The sequence below is a fragment of the Semicossyphus pulcher genome, unplaced genomic scaffold (genome assembly GCF_022749685.1).
Source record: "Semicossyphus pulcher isolate SPU_LCO1_2020_fin unplaced genomic scaffold, fSemPul1.0.p SCAF_17, whole genome shotgun sequence".
In the NCBI taxonomy this organism is placed as follows: Eukaryota; Metazoa; Chordata; class Actinopteri; order Labriformes; family Labridae; genus Semicossyphus; species Semicossyphus pulcher.
In genome coordinates this window covers 1,035,766-1,059,180 of record NW_027211681.1, presented here as the reverse complement: position 1 = coordinate 1,059,180, position 23,415 = coordinate 1,035,766, and the positions used below count along the sequence as shown (strand labels likewise).

Sequence of the window (23,415 nt, the reverse complement as noted above, 5' to 3'; positions counted from 1 at the left end):
GTCAATATATTTAAGCAGTTTTTAGGTGTAGATATTTTCTAGCATAACTTTCTGATGGTCAATTATGGAATTTATTAAGAGTAAGGCAGCCTACAAGACCTTTCAAAACCTGAATGAAAGTGTAGATGTGGTCACAGCCGTGCTATCAGTAAAGTTATAAGAGCAAAATTGTAGCTTCGCAAATTAATCATCACAAACATAGAACTGTGAACAAACATTTGTTTGAGGTTACAATTTGGTTTAAGGTCTCATGTATTTTGGCTGTTTATGGAGTCCTTTTGGATAAAGAGGTTGAAGCTGGAAAGGACAGAGGGGTTAGCAAATGCTTAGTTACACAGTTACACAGTCTATGCCTAGTTTAATGGCTGGCTAATTTTAATGTTAACCACAATGTTTCCAATGAAATAGATTGCATTTGTGATGGTGGCTGAACAGTTACTTATATTATAGACTAAAGAAGCTAAGAGACCTTTTTGAACATCACTTGCTTGCCCATACCACAGGCAGGTGAGTGAGCAGTGTGGGAACTAAACAAATGATGTCCCAGTCAAGAACTAGTCTGCTCAACGCTGCGGCCCCTGCTTTCGTCACTGCGCGGGAAAAGCCAACAACAAAGCTGACTCCTTTCATGTACGGCCCCAAATAAAATACATCAACGTGTAAGTAACACTGATTGGACTCAGTGTTACTTACACTGGCTCAGCGGTCTCTCACTCTGAAGTTTGGCAGTTTGATCCTTGCTGCTGCAGTCTACATGTTGAAATGTCCTCGGGCAAGACACTGAACCCAAGACTTCTTTAACAGTCTGCTGTACAAAATACTGCAGTCATAGCTCTGACATATACATGACATTCTTCAGTAGGCACTAACAGCACAAACACGGCTGATGTCAACTCCAGACACTGAATGAGCTGAGGTGAGGTACCACTGTTAGCACTCTCCATCTGACAAGCAGCCCCGCCCCCAATTATGCATTTCTTAAAGCCTTTATATAATTCAGTTATATAAAAACTCTTCCCTACAGTTGGCAGTAATACGCAGCTACTCTGTGTCTATTGTGACATTAATAAAATAAGGTGTGGATAGCTGTGAGCGAATGAACTGGTGAAGAGGGATAACTTACTCCCTGAGCAGAAAAGCGGACATCAGATTTATCCATCAGTGGCTGAAGGCAGATTGAGACACCGATCTCCCTTTGGTAGTAAATTACATGGAATGAGACTGCTGGATACACGTCGGTTATACATGGAGGAGACAGAGGAATGTGGAGACCTTGAACTGCACAGTGCAGACAGAGGAGAACAGAGAAGATTGATGATGCACGGCAAGGAAAGCTATCATAGATCATGCTCACAGCCTCTCCTATATATGTATATATATATATATATATATGGTGCTTTCTCTACTTCACTGCATTACAGACGGTCTATTAAAAAAACATATGAAAAGGATGACACATGCACACAAACTCATCTCTTTCTTTTGAATCTCAACCACTAGAAGGAGAGAAAGCAATTATGACATTTGAGTAATAATGTTTTTTACAATACACTTCCCAGCTTTCAAAGATGTAAAACCATATCCTCTCTGAGAAAATAAGCATACAAGAGGCAGATTATTTATAATGGTTGTGTGCAGAGTTTATCTCATCTCTGCAGCTAAACAATTCACACTCCATCTCAGGGCATTGAGGATAAAGGACCCTCTGCAGAGGCCACACAGGCAGTAAGATTAATCAGTCCCTTGTCAACACAACGGTGGCTTTAGCCCTGGAAAGTGGAGGAAATCAAGTCATCAAATCAAGAGCCACACTATGAGCATAACTGACTCGAAGAGGGGCAGTTATGAGATGTTTTGTCAGATATTTACAAAAAAGGCAGATAGACTTTTAAACTCTCTGCTTGCATCAAGAAACACGTCAACAACCAACATGATGTCTGCCAAATGTAAACTTTTCAGTGCTTGTGATGGTGAGGAGAGCTTCAGATTAGTTTTGTAAACAAAAGAGAGATACTGTTACTAAATGGTGGGGAATACATCAAGTCTTGATGTTTCAGTGCATATGTCAACAAAGTAACTTCAGAAAGGAAGAAAAGGAAGCAAGCTGCAAATAAAACAGCAAAGAGATACAAAACAAACTCATCTATTTATTTAACTCAGCACTAGAAGTGTTTTCAAAGCACCTGAGACAGAACAATGGCAAGGATTTAGAAGAGATGGAAAATTTAATTAAAAGTATGGGAAAGTGTTGGGTTTTTTTTGCATGTGGTTAGTTATGTAACAACTTGTTACTATCCCCTTACATGTAAGCGATGTTCTGATTTGTGTCTGAAAAACAATTTAAATGACTGAACTAGGGGCGCTGGTTTAACTCAGGCTCAACTCCCGGTCTGCTGATCACTTGGTGCATGTCATCCCCCACTCTCTAATCCCCACATTTCCTGTCTCTCTTTAGCTAACCTATCTAATAAAGGCAAAAAAGGAAGACTAAGCTAGCAATTCTATTTATTTTCTACTGTCTAACTCTTGCATACTATTAAGTTCGAAATAAGGTGGCTATCAGGGTTGTACAATAATACGCTGCCTGAAAAGTTTAAGACCTGGACCATAAAGCACAAAATCCCACATTTGTGCCTTGCCGAGGAACATTGTTGCAAGTAATTCCCAATCTCTCTCTCTCCACCTTGATTTCCTTTCACCTCTCTACTGTACACTCTCTAACAAAGGCATAAAATCCCCCCTAAATCATTATTAAATAAATATGACATAATTATGACACAAATCCATTGTGAGACAATCAGGTGAGAGAAGAAGACAGCAGTGGTGGATGAAAGGTAAGCAAGCTACAGTGAATTTCCAGCATGAGGAAGAACAAAAAGACATGTGGGTGAATGGAGATGTGTGACTTTTTATGGTAAATAACATGAAGAATTGTACAATATTATATTGGACAAAAAAAATGTATACATATATATCTATATAATTGTTGGAAATGCAGATTACCTGTATTATCTGAGTATTATAATGAGCTCTGTGGCCGCCGGGGAAGTGTTGGTTGTGTGTCATATCCACTGATTTGCATTTAAACAGCATGTATTTAAAAACAAAAACCAACACATTTTATATACTATGTACAAGATAGAATTTAATTTAAATAAGTGTGAATTATAAAAAGACAGAAAAAAACAGTATATGATTAGCAGTTATTCCTGAAGAAAAAAAGGCAGCACTTTATGTGTTCCTAAAGTCAAGATAGTTCATAAATATATTTCTGCTATATATTTGTATTCAATCCAGATGTCAACAGTTGGAAACAAATTCTGCGTCTTACTTTCGGGCATCAGTGTTTGTTATTCAAGAACAATTCCATGTGAAAACACTTCAATGTTTTCTGATGTATAATAAAAGAATAAAAAACAATAAAAAAAATTCATTCATACACTAAGATATCATTCAAAGGCATATAAAGAGACAGTGTGTCACAGTGACCAAAGCAGTCTGCTCAGTAGGATCAAGACAAAAAGAGAAAATCATTGATCAGTATCTTTCTCTGAGAGTGAGACATTAAATCGCATTAAACACAGGTAACATCTGTGCAGGAGGAAAGCTCTGAATATGAGGGATGAACCGTTTTATAAAATATCAAGTGACCAGTATTTTGATCTATTGTTGCTGGTGGATTTTACCTGAGTGGATTACATTCAGCTGCTTTCCTTGTATGGCTCAAGTTGCCCTCTGTAGGACAAAAAAGGAACATCTAGTTTGCACTTTTCTAAAGACACAAAGACAAGACAACAAGACAACACTTCCTCTTGACTCTGAATAACAGACAGGTTTTGTGGACTAGACAGCTACAGGATGGACGAGTGCTGGAGCTGCCACTGGTGCAGCAGGAGGAGAAGCTTTTCCTTTGTAGCCCAGAGTCAGGATGTGCTTCTGCAGATGTGTGATCCACTGCTCTTGGACAGACAGAGGTCCATGAAACACCTCTTCACAGAACCTAAACGACAGCAAAAAGATGAAAGTTTTATCTGAACTGCTCTAAAAAGGAGACACAATTTTTTTGATAATGTTGTTATTCCACAAAATGCCTCTGGTGAATGTCTGGGCTTTTTAAAAAGAAGAAAAAAGTGTTCATCATTTATCACTGTAATTTTATCATGGATATTAAAGAATTAATTATGATCAATGTTTTATTGTCAAAATAATCCTTATTGACATGCTCTTTCTCTGGATCCTGTGTGTTTCCTCAGTATCTTTTCAATCATATAATCACCTGAAAGTAAGAATTGTTCAGTTTTCCTAATCCTTTTACAGGAGAAGCTCTCATAACACTTGCATATTTACATATTTAATTTGAGGCATCTGTAAAAAAGGTGACATGTTACAAACATTTTTGTTGGTAGAAATGACATTAAAATAATAAAAAAACTGATTTATCTTTAGTTTAGTTAAAGATATCATCAGTATTTCCTTTTTATCTACAGGTTCATTTCTCCTGGTTAAAATTGTTTTGTGACTGGTGGAAATATAATTTCATATTTGAGTTGACCACAGTTAAATTTCTGACCAAAATGTATATTTTGTATCTTCTTGTTTTAAAATGTTCATTGAAGCAAATCTGGGTGTTTTTTGGTTTGAAGTCCCTTATTACACTTTGTAATGAAAGCTGTTGTAAGTTAAGTCTGAATTTTATTGACATACTGTCTTCAGTTATTTTTTGGACCTTTTACCTTTATTAGGACAGCTGAAGAGAGACAGGAAATGTGGTGAGGAGAGAGAGGAAGATGACATGCACCAAATGATCACAGGTCGGGAATCGAACCTGCGATCAGTGCAACAAGGACAGTAGCCTCTGCACATGGGGCGCCCGCTCCACCAACTGAGCCAAACCAGCGCACCAAAATACTGGCTTTTATGAAGGACGAGAGCTGGCGGATATTTAATTTTATCCATTAATTCTAATTTTAGGTTGAGTACAATGTTTTGCAGTCACAGGACAGTTCTCTCCAAACACAGGTAATATGTTCGAGGTCATTGCATGTGCTAGCGCTAAGGCACTGGCTCCAAAGTAGTCTTGAAAAGGTTTAGTTTTTCCACGTCCAACATCAAGCAAACCATTATCCACTCTAAAGTTTGTCTAAAGTCTGAGGCAACTACAGTATAAGCAGCAGCATAATTAATTCACCTTAGTATCTCAAACTGTCACTGCAAGTTGCAAGAGACATTAGCAGCCTGCTAAAAAGCTGATTATAGTAGAGACATCAAATGAATTAAAATCAATAATTCGGGGTGTCGGTTTGGGTAGAGTAGGTGCCCCATACACAGGGATTACAGTCCTCGAATGAAAAAGCCACAGGTTCGACTCCTGCCCTCGGCACCTTGCTGCATGTTCTCCCTACTCTTTTCTTCCAATACTGTCACTATTCAGCTGTCTTATAAAGAAAGGCAAAATAGCCCAAAAAATTATTTTAAAAAATCTTTAAAATAATCAATAATTGCATGTGGGATAAAATAATCTGAGATTTTATTTTCAGGTCATATTGCCCGGATCTATAAAATACATTTTATTTGAACGTTTTCTTTTTTCCTTTCAAATGTTTAAACTCTCTTGGTCAATTTCCCTGCTTTAAAACCTGTTTTTTTTTACTGAATACAATGGAAATTCTTCATATGACTTTATAGACTCACCTGCACTTGAGGGAGTAGATTTTTCCCACCAGTTTGACCAGCGGTTTTAAGGGGGGCTTTGGCAGCATAGCAGGAATGCTACCTGACCGTGTTGGCTGCTGGGAGTTGGTGTCCTGATTCCCTTCCTGTGCAGACACCACATGTTTTGGTGGATGGACCCCTGAAACCACACAGAAAGCTATTAGAGTAACATGCAGAATCAGCTAGAGTATACCTGTATTACGGTGCAGCCCTAGCAGGGAACAGGGACACAGTTGTACTCTGCAATGTCAAAGCTGAAATTATGTATCACACAGCCATAGTCTCTTCCCAACTATCTTCCATCTTACCGCCTCTGGAGCGCACATGGGGGTCGCCGTGGGCTCCAAAAGTCCGCGTGTGGCCTTGTGAGTGTCTTGATGAGCCCAAGTCTTCCCTTCCTTTCTTGTGCTGATGATGCTGCGCCGAAGCCTTCAGGCTGCTGCCGGACACAGGGTCAGAGTTGGGGGATAGTGAGGGCGAAGCAGCAGCTCTCCCAGTCTTAAAGAAAACGGTGGTACAGTGAGTTAGAATTTGAATGCTTAATTCATTGTTTGTGTGTATTCCAGTCTGAATGAGAATTATTTGTAACATATTTTAGAGAACACAGCATACCTTCCTTATGTAAAGGTCTCCTGTTCTATAGCGTCGGGTTATTGCTGCTACCTTGGCAGGGTCCCTCCGGATCAGCTCATTGAGGAGTTCAATTGGCGAACTCGCTCCATCTGCCTTCCATTCTATGATTCCCAGCTGTCTGAGGTGGGCCCTAGCATGACTGGCCAGGGCCTTACGGTTTTCAAAATCAAACCCACAAAGCTCACAGGAAGTGTCTGACACAAAAAAAAACATTGAAAGATTTTTACAGAAGAACCAGAATCTAAATTGCAAGTGACAGAATGGACTAAACTGATCAATTATTGCATTAAATTACAATAAAATTACTTTACAAATTTCCTATCCTGTCTGTTGCCAGCAGCCAAATGTGTGACTACTTATCGTGTAAATTCAGGTCACAAATATATAGTGTCATTTTTAAAAGCCTAATTTTTAGCCTCATGAAAGTTTTGAACAAACTCAACTCAAATAAGAATAAAAGCTGCAAGTAGCTTTGTAGGAGCTTCCGCACCATTGAGAGTGACAGATGACAGTTACAACAACTTCCTGTTTTTTATTGCAAAAAACAAAACTGGGTGAGTCACCACAGCCCTTCCCTTTGATGCAAACTATTCAAAAAAAATGTTTTATTCCAATAGTATTTTCAACAGCTGAGCAACTTTAAGCTGTAAAGAATGAAGAACCTAGCTGTCTGGTCAAGTATGATTATATCTAAAGGCTCAAAATACATCTAAATCTGACATAAATTCAAAATGCAGACTTCCTGTTGGATTTTGTGGATAGCTTCAAGAGACATTTTTGTAGGTCAAGACGTAATTAATGTGCTTACCAAATCTTGTATGTCTAGGTGAAACTTACTGTGGGGGGCTCTTTCATCGAAATCTGGAGCTATTGTTCCATCCCCATATGTGAGACCCAAATCAAAAGTAATATCCATCTCTGATGTGTATTCAAAGTTTCGTGAGATTTTCAAGCATCTCTAAGCTGCCATCATTATGCATTGAAATAAAATAAATCCTTCAGTTACATCAGGGTCCTTGGACTGTTTGGTGCCTAGGTCCTAATTACGAGTGCATTTGCAACTACTTTTAGCTGTGGACTAATAAACTTTTTTTTTTTTTGGTGAGCATGTAGTTCATAACATGTGCCATTGTTTCTACCCGTGTTCTTCTTAGTAAAGAAACAAGTTATAGAGGACATTCTCTGAAACTATTAATAGCTTATCTAATCCTTTACAGTAGTTTTAATGTCTTACCAATGTGTGAGGAGCTGCTCTTGCCGTGCGGGGATTTCACTTTCATAGAAAAATCAAGAGGTGAGATGCAGGGTTTGGTTGCTGCTTCCCCTGAGGGGAGACTGTCTAGAGACCTTTTGGAGCCTTGAGGGATCCACGTGGCTTTGCCGGATGACCCACCTGACTTGGACTCTTTACTGCCTCTCTCACCATGCACCATGAACTCTTTGAGTAGATCAATTGGTGATGTCTTGATTGACCAGGTGAGGCCAAGCTGGCGCAGGTGGGCACGGGCGTGGCATGATAGGGCTTTGCGGGTCTCGAACAGTTGGCCACAGTAATCACAAATGACTGTAGGTGGGGATTTTGCATCTGTGGAGGATAATGTGATTGTTTCAAGTGAATTTAAGAGAATACATCCAGACTTTGGTCTACATAGAAACTCTAACAGAGAATAAAATGCAGAAAATAAAGGATATATGGAATTTGGTAGACTATGAATCAAAAAATAACCCAACTGGAGCTTGCAATAAAGACCAAACCAAGAGACCAAACCACTAACAACTGGCAACAACTAATTTAATTGTCTAGCTCTCTTCTTTACCTGCACTGAGTGGCTTTGAAAGGTCACAAGCCTCAGGTGATTTCTGTGTAGGAGAGTTGCTGCTATTAATGGATCCCTGCGGTTGATGAGAAACCTCGATCTCCACAGGCTCAGGCTTTGGCTTTCTATGAAGGGGGTCAACTGCAAGTCGAAAGCCTTTCTTAGCTTTTGGGGCCCTGTTAAGAGGAGCTTGAGAAGTGCTCTTGGCAGGGTTCGGAGAGGGGGAAGTGGAGGGAAACGAGGTCCGTGATCCCCCTGGTGCTGGAGACAGAGCCGGGACTGGGAAAGGGACTGAAGATGAGCTGTTTTTTTGGGGGGGGTGTAAGACTTTTAGCATTCCACTGCTGATCAGTTCCTGGAGGGTGTCAATTGCAGAGCTTTTCCCCATCAGGTCAACCACTCCGATCTGCCGTAGGTGAGAGCGTGCGTGGCAGGCCAGGCCTTTACGATTCTCAAACTCCTCCCCACACAGAATACAGGTACAATCCTCTGACACTTTTGGCTGTTTGCCGCGGGGAGACATACCTGGAGAGGACAGGTTAGAGGGGCGCTTGGAGGAGGATCTAGGGGGGCTGTTTGAGGCTGCCTCTTGTTGTTGCTCAATACGTATGGGCTTGAGGTCCTCCTCCTCCATGACCTGATATAGAAGATCAATAGGGCTGCCCTTGATCTCGCTGTCAGGGAATCCAATTTGGCGCAGATGGGCCCGAGCATGACTGGACAGCCCTTTGCGTGTTTCATACCAACAACCACAAAGTTGGCACACATGGACCTCATCGTTGGTGTCTGTAGAATAGATAAGTAAAAGGTAAGCAATCACAAGGACAAAAGGCTTAAAAGTTAACTCAGCAAAAAAAAAAAAAACATTAAATCAATAACTATCTGGTATAAATAGTAATTTTATCACATAAAGTCCATGAGGGGTAAAGCTGTGTTTTGAACATTCAGCTGCATATACATTTCTTTAAAATATTAATTAAGAATTCAGCAATACCTAAGGTAATGGGGGCATCAGTTTCGAGGGGGGCCCACAGTGGCTTGGTTGTAGTTTGGTGCTCTAAGGAAGATGAGCTGCTGCCTTCACTCGATTTAGACTCAGCCAGCCCAACAGTAGAGGGGGATGAGGGGAGGAGAGAGGCTGCTGACTCTTTTAGCCCGGCTGGAGATCCCTGATGAGCCATCTTTTGTGGCGTTGTTATGACTCTACTTCCTGCTTTGTAGAAGGCACTCCTCTCCTCTGGTGTCCTGGACTCCTGCTGGGATGTTTTTTTGGGAGGTGTTGAAGCAAGTAGAGAAGATTCTGCTTTGAAATCGGGGAGGGACCCATCTCTCTCCTGGACTAGCTGGTAGAGGAGGTCAATTGGAGCTCCACTACTTTCTGACAGCGTGACACCGAGTTGTCGCAGATGTAGGCGGGCATGGCTGGAGAGCCCTCTCCTTGTCTCAAAGTATGTCCCACAGACCTCACACATGACTGGCAGATTGTTTGCTGTTGAAAGGTTAAGATGAGAGTTCCTGTCATTCAACTTCATTTACTGTGTCAAGTCAAGAAAAAGAACAAACCTGAGCTTATTTTCTACTGAGCTAACAAACATTAAATATGCTGACAAACAACTTGAATTGAGACTTGACAACATTTTCTTATTTAAAAAATAAGTAAAGTGTCAACAAACACAAATCAACAGGGATGTTTCAATCCTACATTTCCCCCCTCTTTCTAATCTAGGTCTAAATCCAGGTTCTCAATATCTGCTTTACAAAGTACAGATACAAGGATTCTCTTTTTCATTTGAAAATGTTTTGACTCAGGTAACATGAAGACAGAGATTGCACTTGCTTAAATATGTTATCACAGGAAGCTAGGCTTAATACTTTAGTGCAGACCTCACTGTCTTGAGAGCCTTCAGCTACATAATACTGTTTACTTAATAGTTTGGAAAAGCTTAATAGACAATTAAATGCATAAAATAAAGCGTAATGTTTTTGAAAAACAAATTATAGAAACAATTAAAATCAATGGGAAATAATGCAAGGCCTTTTTTCAAGAAGCACATCTATTATTATATAGCATAATAACATCATGAAGGTCAAATGGTGGTGATGAAAATGACATAAAATCAAAGACTATGGAAAACATTTGCACATCAAGGCTGAATGAATGCAACATAAGAAAAGAGGGAATTTGTTCATATAACTTTTCAAAAACCTCTACCTTGTGAATCCATGACTTATAGTTGTGTTGTGGGTTTATTTTCAGAGATGATAAGGTCGATTTCTTGCAGATCCTGTGCACAAGAATGAAGGAAAATGAAATGAATTAAAAATATAAACCCGCTTTAAAAATGAATTGTGATAATTTGTGTTATAGTGTTACAGATCATAAAAATAGTAATGTAGTAAAGATAGTTGCCGTTAAGATACACCCTTACAGCCTTTAGAGTTCACGTTACATCGCATATTGCAAGCGCTATTAACTATTAGTGAAACATCTCTAAGTCTCATTTTATATTTCATATTTTAACAAAGTATACAATGGACCAAAAACAATAAACATATTGTAAAATTGTAAGTGGCTGAAACATCCTGTAAGTTAAAGCTTTAAAAGCTAATTTACGATACCTCTGCTGCACTCTTTGTTTTGCTCTGGGGGAATGCTAATGTTAGCTGCATGCTAGCTCAAATTAAATGTAATAAAAAAGAAAAGGGTAAAAAAGCGCCTATTTACACACCTCACTCCCCGGATCGGAGACCCAACTACGATTGTTAGATAAAGATAAAAGATTATTTACCTAGAAGCTTGAACAAACTGCCTCTGTACATCTGTTTCACTCCAATTGACAAGCTTAACGGAAGTAATTGTCTATACGTTTCCGGTGCTTTGGTTTTTGTTGTTTCAAAATAAAACCCTCAGGCTAAAGCCCTCCATTGGCTCCCCATCGAGCAATAATTAAAAAGCTCAACTTTACACCAGAATTAAACATGTTTGCAGCCTGAAGAACTGTTTTGGTGTCAATTGCATTTTTTCTATTCATGACAACTGCATGTGGGGTAATTTATAACTCACCTGTTTAAATTGTATTAAGACCTAAGTTGAGTGACAGGTGGGAGCATCAGACTGTCCGCTTGGTGTTATTTCAGCTAATTCAGTCATCAAACTTAACCTCTTTGTGCTGTTGCTGCCTTTTTTCATGGTAAAATTAGAAAAATAAAATGCCTTGCTGTGTGGTTTATGTCACCAACAGACTGTCGAAGAAGTCAGTGCTCCAGCTTTTTTGGTGAGGGAAATTCTAGCATTAGTTTTATGAAGAGAAAACAATGATCGACATCATCGTGGCTACGTTCATTATGTATACAGTCTATGGCCAAAACACCAGGTGACAAAATGTTCCCCCTTGAGACCAACGTCAAATAAAGGCAGGGGCTTCTAAGTATTCCACTAAATACTAGACATTACTATGTCTTTTTTCAGCGTCCACGCCAAGCCCATGTGGACGTCAGCCCCTAGAAGGTCAGCCCGGCTGTGGAGCTACTCATGCAAGAAGGTGCCTCTTCCTCTTCTTCTTCCTCCTCCCCCTTGTAAATTTGTAAATTGGTTTGGATGATTTGGTGGCGAGTAAACCACTGAGGTGAAAAGGAAATCTTCTTTGTTGTAACTTTGTTTTAAATCATTGGTAGCTACACTGTGGTTAAAAGCTACTTTACTCACCAGAAGTGTTGAAAGTAACCAAAATTTGTACTTGAGTCACAGTATCAAGTAGTGGTAAATGTCAACATTACAGTGACTTCTTGAGAAGGATTATAAGAATTTATTTTGAAAAAAGCCTGAAAACCTCACTTTGATTTGCTAGAGAAGAAGAGAACAACATCATAGTTTTTGAATTTTGAAGAGTCAGCTTTAACTTTTCATTCTCCTTGAAAAGTTGTTTACCTCAAGCTGCTGATACCTATTTCATCGACCAAAAGTGGAGGCTGCAGTGTTATTTGACAAGTTTGTGCTGACCAATAAGTCTACTTTCACAGGCACCAATCTGCTTGAACTCAAAAACCAATCTTCTGTTCTGCTCTCTGAAGGTTAACATGCACCTTGATTAACCTTCTCCACTGAGTGTGAAGTCTGGACATATTGTAGCAGAATGCCCTGTGTTGAGTGAGGACAAGAAATAATGCTAAGCCTAATGCAAGGTTAAAACTGTGTAGTTCCTTTAAGTTGAAGTGAATTCTCCCCCATGAGGAGAATCACCTTGTTCCTAAACCTCACCAATAAAGGTTCAACCTGTCCTCAACTTATCTGTTTGAAAACTTTTGTTTGAAGTTCAAAACATGTATACAATTCTTAAAACGACAGCATAAAAAAATGCATGTAGTTAATTTTCATTCATAAATACAAAGACAACAGAGCAGTCTTTCAAACAAAGCCAGGCTACTGAGTGTGTGTTGTGTGTGTTGTGTGGGTGTGTGTTATGAGTAGGTGTTCTGTGTGGTTCTACTGAGGTGAAGTCTAAGGGGCAGATGGATGGGTCAGTAATGTTCTAATAATAAAAGTTGTATGACAAAGATAATAAACAGATACATATGTAATACATAAGAGATTTTTTTCATTTGAATAGAACATTTATTTATAATATATATATTTATATTTTATAACTATGAGCTTTACCCACACACGGACCCTCTCTGTATACTTCATGTGCCTGTACAGTTCATGCATTTACATGTATAAACTGTATAAAAGTAGTATGCAGTATGTATTTATATTATGAATTGATTTAAATATATTTGTACATATCTGTAAGCCAACCATTAAAATTGTTAATATCAATATGAATTTCTCTTTTTCCGTGTATGTTGTAGTATATATGTGTGTGTGTGTGTGCCTTTATGCCTGCATGTGTGTGTGTGTGAGTGTGTGTGTGTGTGTGTGTTTGTGTGTGTTTGTGTGTATCCACCATGAGCAGTAGCAAGGAAGAACTTCGTTTTACAGTTTTTTCCAATTGCTAACACAATAAAATGACATGCATAGCACAATTATTTAAACTGACACACAGAGAGCAAAACCTCTTCTCAATTCTCCAAAACTCTAAACACACATTTTGCAATTCAAAATGGCACTTGCATTGAACACGCTTCTCTGCATACGACACAACAATCTGACATACAGTCCCATGTTTGCCATTTCAAAACACTGCCATTCAAAATGACACTACATGAGCTAATTGGCCAATATATGTGCCACCTGGCCAAACACCTCAATGGTTAATTGTTACCACTTCAATCAGGAAGTAAGCACTATAAAAAAGACCACAGGTGAGCACCTTTTTTTTTTACAACAAAGGAAGACGTTGCAGAGAGAGGTAGAGGAAGAGGGAGGGTGAGAATGAGAGAGGGAGGAAGAGTGAGAGGTAGGGGTAGAGCTGGTAGAGGAGTTAATGGCCAAAGAAGTCAACAACTTTCAAATGAAATCAGTGCAACCTTAGTTGATCATGTCATCAACCATGGGCTGACAATGCGAGAGGCTGGTCAGAGAGTGCAGCCCAACTTGAGCCGTTTTACTGTCGCCCGTGTCATCCGGACATAAAGACTGGAGTACAGGTATGTAACCACAATTTCTTTCACACGTGTACATGTAGTACACCCCATGTCATAGTGTATCAGTTGGGTGACACCTGTTTACTTCATGAATGGCTGATGTCATACACTAACTGTACAAGTTTTCTGTACAATTTACTCTACTGTGGGTGAAATATCTTTAGGCTGCATTGTCCAAGCCCTATTTTTTTGTATTGTTGTTTTTCTAAAGGACTGAGAGACGCAACCATGGTGAAGGAAGTGGCCAAATGATCACCGGGATACAGGAGGCTGCCATTGTAAACTTGGTTTTGGAAAATAATGAAATCAGATTACGAGAAATTCAAAGCCACATCATCCAAGACAACACCATATTCAACAACATTCAACGAGTCAGTCTGTCCACATTGGCTCGCATTCTCAAGCGAAACCAAATCAGAATGAAACAACTTTACGGTGCCTTTTGAGAGAAACTCTTGAAGAAACCAAGAGCTCAGACAAGCATATGTGGATGTAAGTACAATATTGACTGCAGTACACTACACGCAACATTGTTTCCCAGTGTACTGGATAACACCATATTGACAGTTTTTTGTTCTTTGTTTTCAGGGAGTACTGGAAATGGATGCTCATGCAATCCCACATGAGTTCATCTTTATAGATGAGGCTGGGTTCAACCTAGCAAAGACCAGAAGAAGGGGGAAGAAACGTCATTGGCCACAGAGCCATTATAGATGTTTCTGGCCAACGTGGTGGGAACATCACAATGTGCTCCGCCATCTCCAATACGCATGGTGTCCTCCACCATCATGCCAACCTTGGACCATACAACACAGCCCATTCTCACATTTCTGGGCAGACTCCACAACATTCTCATACCACCAGAGCGTATGAATGATGCAGACCATCAAAGAAACCGGTACTTTGTCATATGGGACAACGTGAGCTTTCACCTCCCACCATACTCACCATTTCTGAACCCCATAGAAGAGTTCTTTTCGGCATGGCGGTGGAAGGTATAAGACTGGCAGCCCTTTGTGCGCATGCCTCTTGTGCAGGCTATGGAAGAGGCATGTGATGAAATTGATGTGGGTGCAATTCAGGGATGGATACGGCACTCAAGGCGCTTCCTCCCTCGATGTCTGGCAAGGGAAGATATTGCCTGTGATGTGGACGAGGCGCTGTGGCCAGACCCAGCACTGACTTGTTTGGTGAAAAATTAAAAAATATATGTTTCAACAGCATGTGTGTGTGTATCTGCAAATATTTCTGTCATGTGAACAATCTTGTTCACATGCAATCTTGAACAATGTGAAGAATTGAACAATGTGAAGAATTTTCTACAATTTGAACTATTTTAGTATTATGGCAAAGCAAAGACGAGAGTGCTTTTCATTATGCCCAACAGTGTGCAGTTGGTTAGACAAAAATCTGGTAATATGAATGAAGTAAGCGCCATTTGGTGCAAAAGTTTGATTTTGATAATGCTATATGTAGTTTTGGTTGCAGTGCTTCATTTTGCAGGATATATGAGGTATTTTGTAGTTTGGGTGTGTGGTTTTGTGAATTGTGTTAAGTATTTTGATAAAACCAGCCTAGTTTGCAAAATTGTGTTTTAGCAATTGGAAAAAACTGTTACAGGCTGAAACTTTGAGCAGAACCATGTTGAACAGCCATCTACCTCGACTGAATGGACCGAAAATGGGATAGAGGGAGATGCAGGATAGAGACGGACAAAGAGAGCAACAACAACAACAACAACAACAACAACAACAACAACAACATATAATCCAGATTTAAGGTTTAAGTATGTCACTACTTGTATATGTGTGTGTGTGTGTGTGTGTGTGTGTGTGTTTGTGTGTGTGTGTACGTAAGTATGTGTGTATATATGTGTGCATGCATGTGTGTGTGTGTGTGTGTGTGTGTGTGTGTGTGTGTATGGGTGTGTATGTGTGTGTGTGCATGTTTGTTTATACGTGTACATGCATGTATCTGTGTACATATGTATGTATGTGTATGCATGCATGCACCTGAGTATGGATAAAGATTTCAATGGTAAACCAACAATAAAAACAATAATGAAAAAAATAATACTAATAATAATACTAGTAATAATAACAATAATAACAATAGTTGTTATTATCATTATGATTATTATAATAATTATTATTATTATAAGGAGAGGGGATCTAATCAGATCAGGTTTGTCAGATATGGATGTGTGTCAGAATGTGATATTATTTTAAGCCTAAGCATTTGGTCAAACATCTGGGGTCCGTTTCACAAAGCAGGTTCAACAAACTCTGAGTCTAACCCTGAACTCTGAGTTGATCTACTCTGAGATAGGAAACTCTGAGTTTTCGGTTCCAGAACAGCTGATCAGAGTTAGTTCAATCAACTCTGAGTAGGTTCAGCCAGAGTTAAGTACGTGCACGCTGACTATCAAAAGCCAGCATTAATGGAGCCCCGATACCACGATTCACCATGGCAACGGTACACAAAAAGAGCAGAACAGGCTCATGGCTGAACCTCACTTCAATCATATTTTCAATATCAAACTAATGAAATATCATTCAGTGGCTGTTTTAATGTGCGTCAGCTTTATCCCATGATGCTGACTTCACATACATTATAATTTATGTTGATTAAACTGAATTGTGTTAGTTTAGAAAAAAAATCCAATAACTTCTTAAACGTCTTATTTGAGTGCTCTTGGCAGTAGTGGTGGAAAAATCTAAAAGTTATGACTTTGACACAGATTTGTCTTTTGATTTTTTTTATCATAATTATAAAATACTTTTGCAAAGGGGTCAGAGCAGCACAGAGACGCAACATTTCTTTTTTTTAAATTTGTAACCGCTCAAACACGCGTCAGACGGGCTGAATAAATGAGTAAGTCGAATGAGGGTTTTTTGTATTCTAGAGGGAGGAGACAGAGCGAAACTCTGAGTTTCCTGAAGAAAACCTGCTCCCGACCAGGTTAGGTTCATAGAGTCTGTTAGTACGGTAACTGACCGAGAGCTTAAGTTACCTCTCTCTGTGAAACAGGCTAGAGTTACCCCTCTTATCTGGTTTGAGTTACCTCCCTTTGTGAAACGGAAAACTCAGAGTTTCCCTCATTTCAGGGTTAACAGACTCAGAGTTTTCAATTAACCTGCTTTGTGAAACGGTACCCCAATGCAAAGAGTTTAAATCATGACGTTTTCTAAGAATTTCCCCTTAAAGTTAATACTAGATCCTGGTAACAATAAAAGTTATTCACAAAGCATCTCAGTCCTTAAGAGAGCTCTTAAAGTGAGAAACAGTTAGGAGTAGAGAGGAGGACTTTTAAGAGGCTTAAGAGTTTCTCAAGCAGGGGAGAAAATGGAGAGATAAGAGAAATGTTCTCCAAACAATGAGTGACAGTGAGCTAATTAAATGCTACAGATTGGATTGTGAAGGAATCACGTTGAGAGGGAGATCTTATTAGCATTGCTATCTCCCTCTCAACGTGATATTGCCAGAATATGGCAATGCCAAGCCACCGGGAGCAATTTGGGGTTCAGTGTCTTGCCCAAGGACACTTCGGCATGTAGCCTGGGGGAGCAGGGGATCAAGCCTCCGACCTTCCGATTGAAGGACGACCGACTCTACCACTGAGCCACAGCCGCCCCATGTTGTAACGCAATGTGTTTCTTTTCCACTGAATGTTGAAAGTGCCACACTAGTGAGCACAACCAGAGGGAAAGATGCATTTATCTGCTGCGCGGTGTTCTGCCATGCCTGCCTCTTGGTTTGAACTGTAACACTGGGAATTTATGTATTAAAATAAGTAAACGCTGTTCCTCCGTCCAGTTGGGTTTTCTGGTTCTCCTTGTTAATGTCAAGCAATGCAGCATCTAATAACCTATAGCCTGGCCAACATTCACAGAATTGATGAAAGATAAGCCATTTTCCTCATTAATATCAATTAGATTAAGTACTAAAGTTACCAGCATGGCAAATAAACATGATCAAATAAATATAACTATCAGCATGTGAAGAGGCTACTGCGCAAATGAGTACGTGTTTTCAACATGTTATAGGCTGTATACTTTAAAGTATGACTTACAATTTATTCGACAGAGATGTTCATTACATAAAATAATGTTCATGATGACACAATGTCTACCTAGATTCTATGATTAGGCTGATCAATTTCACTGTCCTTCTATGCCCATTATCACTAAGAGAGCTTTTTTTTTGGATCAACCAACTACAGCTTTTGAAAGAATGTGTCATACCTAGCAACGGGGTCAACCATGCCTCCTCACAAAGATAAAAGTTTCTGTCCCTTCCTTGCTCAGAGTTGCTCTGCGAGTGTTCCTAAATCACTCCTAAGCTAGGACTCCTTGCTAGAGGTTTTTTAAGCTAAGTTAGGAGCTCTCTGAAAGTATTCTCAGAATTTTGGGAATCTGCGCCCTGGACTTTAAATGTGGGTAGGTCTTTTGTTTAGTGTCACTTTTGTGATGTATTGACTTAATACGACAATGACATCTACGACATCGACGTTTTGGGTGTTTGTCATCATTCACAGAAGGAAACCCAATATTTGTCAAGTCTGGATGCTTGTTCTCCTTGGTAGCAGGAAGATGACTTTGAGACAGTCGAACCGCATGGTGCTGCTGGTTTCGATTTTTTTGGGCGATTTCCATTACCCACGGAAGGAGACCCAATATTTCTTGTACATAGGGACTTCTTCTTGTATGTGTCTCTAAAACAACGAAGAGCCACTGAAGCAGGAGGATAACGCCCAGGCAATCAAACCACTTGGGGCTGCTGGTTTGTTTTTTTGGGCCATTTTTATTATTAAGGTGAGGAGACCCAGTGTTCTTCATATATGGGGGCATCTTCTTCCTGTGGGTGTCTCCAAAATGACAAAGAGCCCCTGGAGCAGGAGGATAAACTAAGGCAAGCAATTCACCTGGGGACGCTGGTTTAGGCCATTATCTTACCCACGGAAGGAGACCCAATATTTTGTATATATGGGGACTTCCTCTTCTTGTGGGTGTCTCGAAAATGAGGTAGAGCCCCTGGAGCAGGAGGATAACACTGTGGCAAATAACCCAAACGGGGCTGCTTGTTTGAATTTTTTGGGCCATTGTCATTATTCATGTAAGGAGACCCAACATTTCTCATACATTGGGACTTCCTCTTCTTGTGGGTGTCTCCAAAATTATGAAGAGCCTCTGCAGCAGGGCGATGAGGCAGAGGCGATGGAATGGATGTTTCAGGTCCTTGTCATTCTGGCAAGGAAACCCACTCTTTTTCATATAAAGACAAAATTACGAGGCCCTGCAGTTGAAGGATGATGAAGAGACAATACAAACACCTGTTCAATCAGCATCTGCATACAAACCATGAAAACAACAATGAAGTATCTGAAATGTCCTCATCATCCATAGAAGGAGACTCAATGTTCATCTTATCAGGGTAAATCTTGTCCTGGGTATCTTTAGTACGAAGCAGAGCCACAGCAGAACAAGTACTTGGAGGCAATAAGTACTGCTGAGTCAACAACAGAGGATCTGAAATGTCCTCATCATCCATAGGAGACTCAATGTTCTTCTTATCAGGGTACTTCTTGTCCTTAGTGTCTAGAGGCAAATGATCTCCTCATCAGTGGAAGGAGGCCCACTGTCTTTAAATTCGGGGTTCTTCTTTTCATGAATGTCTCCAATATGAAGAGTCTCGGCAGGAGGTTGACTTGGAGGCAATGAAATCTCCTGGGGCAACTGGTTTGTATCCTATGTATCACTGTCCTCATCCAAGGAAGAAATTCCAGCCTTGATTAAATCTGGGTTCTTCTCCTCAGTATGCCCAGTGTCCAACACAGTGTCAGCTGGTGGAGGGCTTGAAGGTGATGGATTGTCAGCCAGCTGACTTAGGGACTTCTTTTCATTAGAGTTGCTCACATGTGCAGCATCATCAGGTTGAAGACTTGGAGGAGGGGGGACTTCACAAGTCATAACACTGAGATGCTGGAGCATCAGTATGGCAACACCAATTGTCTTTCAGATATTGGTTCTTCTTCTCACATCCAATCCGAAGGTCATCATCAGATGGTTGGTGGCTTGGAGGTAGAGGTAGTAGATCCTCCTGAGGTATCAGCCTGGGAAGCCATGCAGGAATGTTATCATCCAGAGAACAAAACTTGAGGCTTGGAGAAAGTGCATCTTCTGGGATAATGTCTGGATGCTTTGTATCCATGCTGTTATCAAGAGAAGGAAATGTGTTTGTATGTTTGTCATGTCTGGGTACATCTTCTCATCAGACCCCATATCCAGCAGGTCATCAGCAGCTGTAGGACTTGGAGGCAGATGAATCTCTGTTAGCAGACTGAGGGGCTTGGACCAGGCACTTCTTCTTTCACAGCAAGAAACAGGCAAGGCAAATCTGCAGGTTGAGGACATCGAACCTCAGAAGCCCTTGTGTTTAGATCCTGGGACAGAAAAAAGGCCACTTCATCATCCACTGACGGAAACCCTACATCAGATAAATGCGGGCATTGCTTTTGAATAGGTGGAGGTAGCGGATTTGGAGGCCAAGAGACCTCATCTGGCAGGTCCTCTAGGTCGCTGTCTTTTGGCCGTGGAACCTCCTCAGCAGGGAAGTAGCGATACATCCTTGGTGCAGGAGTTGTCATGTCTGCCTGTTAAAAAAATTGTTTTGGATTTTCTCAGACCAAAGATCCTTGCTGGATTTGGTTTTACAGTTGCTAGTAGTTAAGTTGGACTTAACAAATATATTTAAAGGCTGCATGTGTCCCATTTGTCCTTCCAACATACAGTATATCTTGTAGCTAGTACTAAAACAATGTTTTTAAGGTCAATCAACTGAAACATAAGGTTTTCATCCAATGCATTTTTTTATTAAGTTTTATACAATTAGAGTTTGACAACAGGTTCCATACAAATGAATGAAGTACAACCCACATGTTTTGGGTATTTATTTTATTAACCAACAGAGCATTGATTCAGTTAACATTTTGGTGCTCTTAGTCCCACTCTCTGATCCAACCATCTTACAAAACAAGTGCTGATGTAAACATTAATTTAGCAGTTAAAATTTTAGAAAACCTTAATTCATGCTACAAAATTCTGTGTTTGTGTAGTGTTTGTCTTTAGTTTGTTCTTTAGCATGTGTAACTTGGTCTGTACTGGAGAGTCTTTAAGCATCCAGTGAAAGGGGGAGCTTAAGTACTTTCAGTTCATAAATCACACCCATTAAGAGTGCACATACAGAGGGGATGTCTCCCAAATGACACAGAACTTCAACACCCTCCATGGCTGGAGGTGCGGTCGCATTCCCTCGCTTAACACTGGTGCGGTAAATACAAAGGATAACTTGACCAATCTCCTGCTGAACAGCTGCAGCATCACAATTCTTCACAATGGAGACAAAGAAGAGACACAACCAAACTATGAAATCACAAACAGATTTTCCAGAATTAAAAAACAAAGCATTTGCATTTAAGGTTTCCCTCATGATTTCAAAAAAATTTTTGTGATACCTCAAACAGTGCTATGTGTATAAAAATAACAATGGGAAGTATTGTTGGGTAAATCCATCAAACATCAAAAATATAATTTTGTAATATTTCTTATACACATATCGACGCCTAATAAGGAAACACCTGCAATCACATGAAATGCAATTTAACAGCCTGCCCTATATTTTGACTAATGACTAAGCTTACAGGTTTTCAGTTTTTTTTTACTATTGTCGATTGTTTCAAGTGTTTCCAATATTTGTGGCTGCTGGCTTGGGGCTAATTTCCCACCATGCTCTACCCCTACCAGCTAGGACCTCAGTATAAAGCATTGAGCCAAATTACCATATTTCTGACAATGTAAGCAAAAACTAAAGCATAAACATTTTTTAATGTGTTTATAAACATTATAAAAGTAGACCATATGGCATTTGTTGTATTGGACTGAATTAGGTTGCACAGGTATTCTATTATTAAACTACTATTAAAATGGCCAGGTATTCTTTAAAGACGATCTCAGGTCTTCTTCTCATCAATACAAAGAGCACTGTGGATGCACCCCCTCGTCTATTCACCATTACATTCGAGAGAGATATATATACTTTACCTCATATTGCTATAAGCATATGAAAGATATTACATCCTAACTGTTAGCATGTACTCAATAACCAAATAATCATTACATGGAGATTAATACCTTGTCAAACAAGGTTACCAAATGTCCACATTATAGGTAGGGAAGGGAACGTAATACCATTAAAGTATCTTCCTTCTTTTTAACATCCCTTCAAGCCCTAAAGTGAACTTTTCAAACCTTACCTCCACATCTCTTTCTTAAGGAAAAAAATTAAAACAGAGGCTTCAGCTTTTAGTTTGGATCAGGGAAATGTTGATGTGTTGAATTTGTACAAGTAAAATTTCTATCGATCACAACAAATGTCAGTTTGACTGATCCTTAAACACAGTTACTGTCTCTGATTTGGGTTAAATTTCCAAGTGACAGCAAAAAAATAACTTTTTAAGAAGCAATGGAGCTGCTGTAGAGGCTTAGTGAGCATCATTAGAAACACAATTTTATAATGGCACATTAACAGAGGTGATTGGTTTCTGACTTTGTATTGGTCCTACAGAGCTTGAGACCAACAAGTCAACATCCATTTATAATTCCTTTATTACAAAACATACCTGTGGGACAGGGTCGAAATTATTCTGTTTTTTCTTTTCTGCAGAGCCTCCTTTCTCCTTGAAGAGTGTGATAAGATGAGCAGTGTGTTGGCCATGGTGTGAAAGGAATTTTAAATCAATGGACTTCCGTCTGAAAACATAATGTCCAAAAAACAAATTTTATTGTCATTACCTAGTTTGCTGGAAACTTAGCTTGTAAAACTGTCCTCATAACATGAGCATGCTCAGCAGTGCAGCCTACTACACATCAACTAGGGAGTGGATAAGGGCCATTGTCGAATGTTTGATCTTGTTTTATCATAGACTTAATTCATAGGATATCAAGACTAAAATCAGAGACAGATAGTAACAGTTTTGTATGATACAAACGTGATTTTTTCAGTGTCTGAAACATATTCTACAGGTATGGACGTTGAAGCTGTAGGGAAAAGTACAGTGGCCTACAAGGGTAAACGTGCTCCAATAGCCCAAAAAATTTACATTTGGAGAAACCTGCCAATTTAAGAATGCAAATTCTAAAACTCTTAAATTGGTAAAACCATGCAACATTTTTACAATGTAGTTTGAACAATTTTCTGCACTTGAATTGCTGTATCGCTACATTGAAATTGTAGATAAAGTAGACATTAGAGTTGTAAGATAAAGGACTTTGTCCCCGTAAAATACTTCATCTAATAGCTGTCAATATCAAACATTTAATATTGAATTTAAAACAACTGTAGCTAATGGATACTTTTGAGCCAGATTAAATGTTTTGAACAACTGAGCCATAATTACCCACATTTCCTTTTTCTGTGGTAGTGAGGGAAATTTGTCCCACAGCATGCCGCTGTAACTAATACCTAAAACCTTGGGTGCCTCATTTGGCGGTAAGTGTTACTTCATGTTTGTTTAGATCGAGGTCCCACTTAAATGCAGGGTGATTGTCTTTTACTTTGAAGGAAGCTATTTTAACTTCCGGAGGCCGCTGCTGGCTCTGCCTACTTCTTG

General features: G+C 39.6%; 1 protein-coding gene across 1 annotated transcript; it reads right to left on the bottom strand.

Annotated features, from left to right (window-relative positions):
• Window positions 1–2,195: 2,195 nt before the first annotated feature.
• Window positions 2,196–11,021, bottom strand: wiza (WIZ zinc finger a). Its single transcript, XM_069666084.1, has 9 exons — window positions 10,952–11,021; window positions 10,375–10,447; window positions 9,157–9,651; window positions 8,163–8,948; window positions 7,580–7,930; window positions 6,325–6,539; window positions 6,021–6,210; window positions 5,692–5,851; window positions 2,196–4,000 (listed from the first exon to the last, which is right to left on the bottom strand). Exons 2-9 carry the CDS (start codon window positions 10,385–10,387, stop codon window positions 3,844–3,846), a joined length of 2,367 nt encoding a protein of 788 aa, XP_069522185.1. The 5' UTR covers window positions 10,388–10,447; window positions 10,952–11,021; the 3' UTR covers window positions 2,196–3,843.
• Between the last annotated feature and the right edge of the window lie 12,394 nt (window positions 11,022–23,415).

What these genes read in the sequence shown, in the direction of transcription:
- wiza (XM_069666084.1), bottom strand. An exon ending in TTCAAAGCCACTCAGTGCAG is followed by an intron (nt 7,931 to 8,162) that starts GTAAAGAAGAGA and finishes TATCCTCCACAG; the next exon opens with ATGCAAAATCCCCACCTACA. An exon ending in GAGACCTTTACATAAGGAAG is followed by an intron (nt 6,211 to 6,324) that starts GTATGCTGTGTT and finishes GTTTTCTTTAAG; the next exon opens with ACTGGGAGAGCTGCTGCTTC.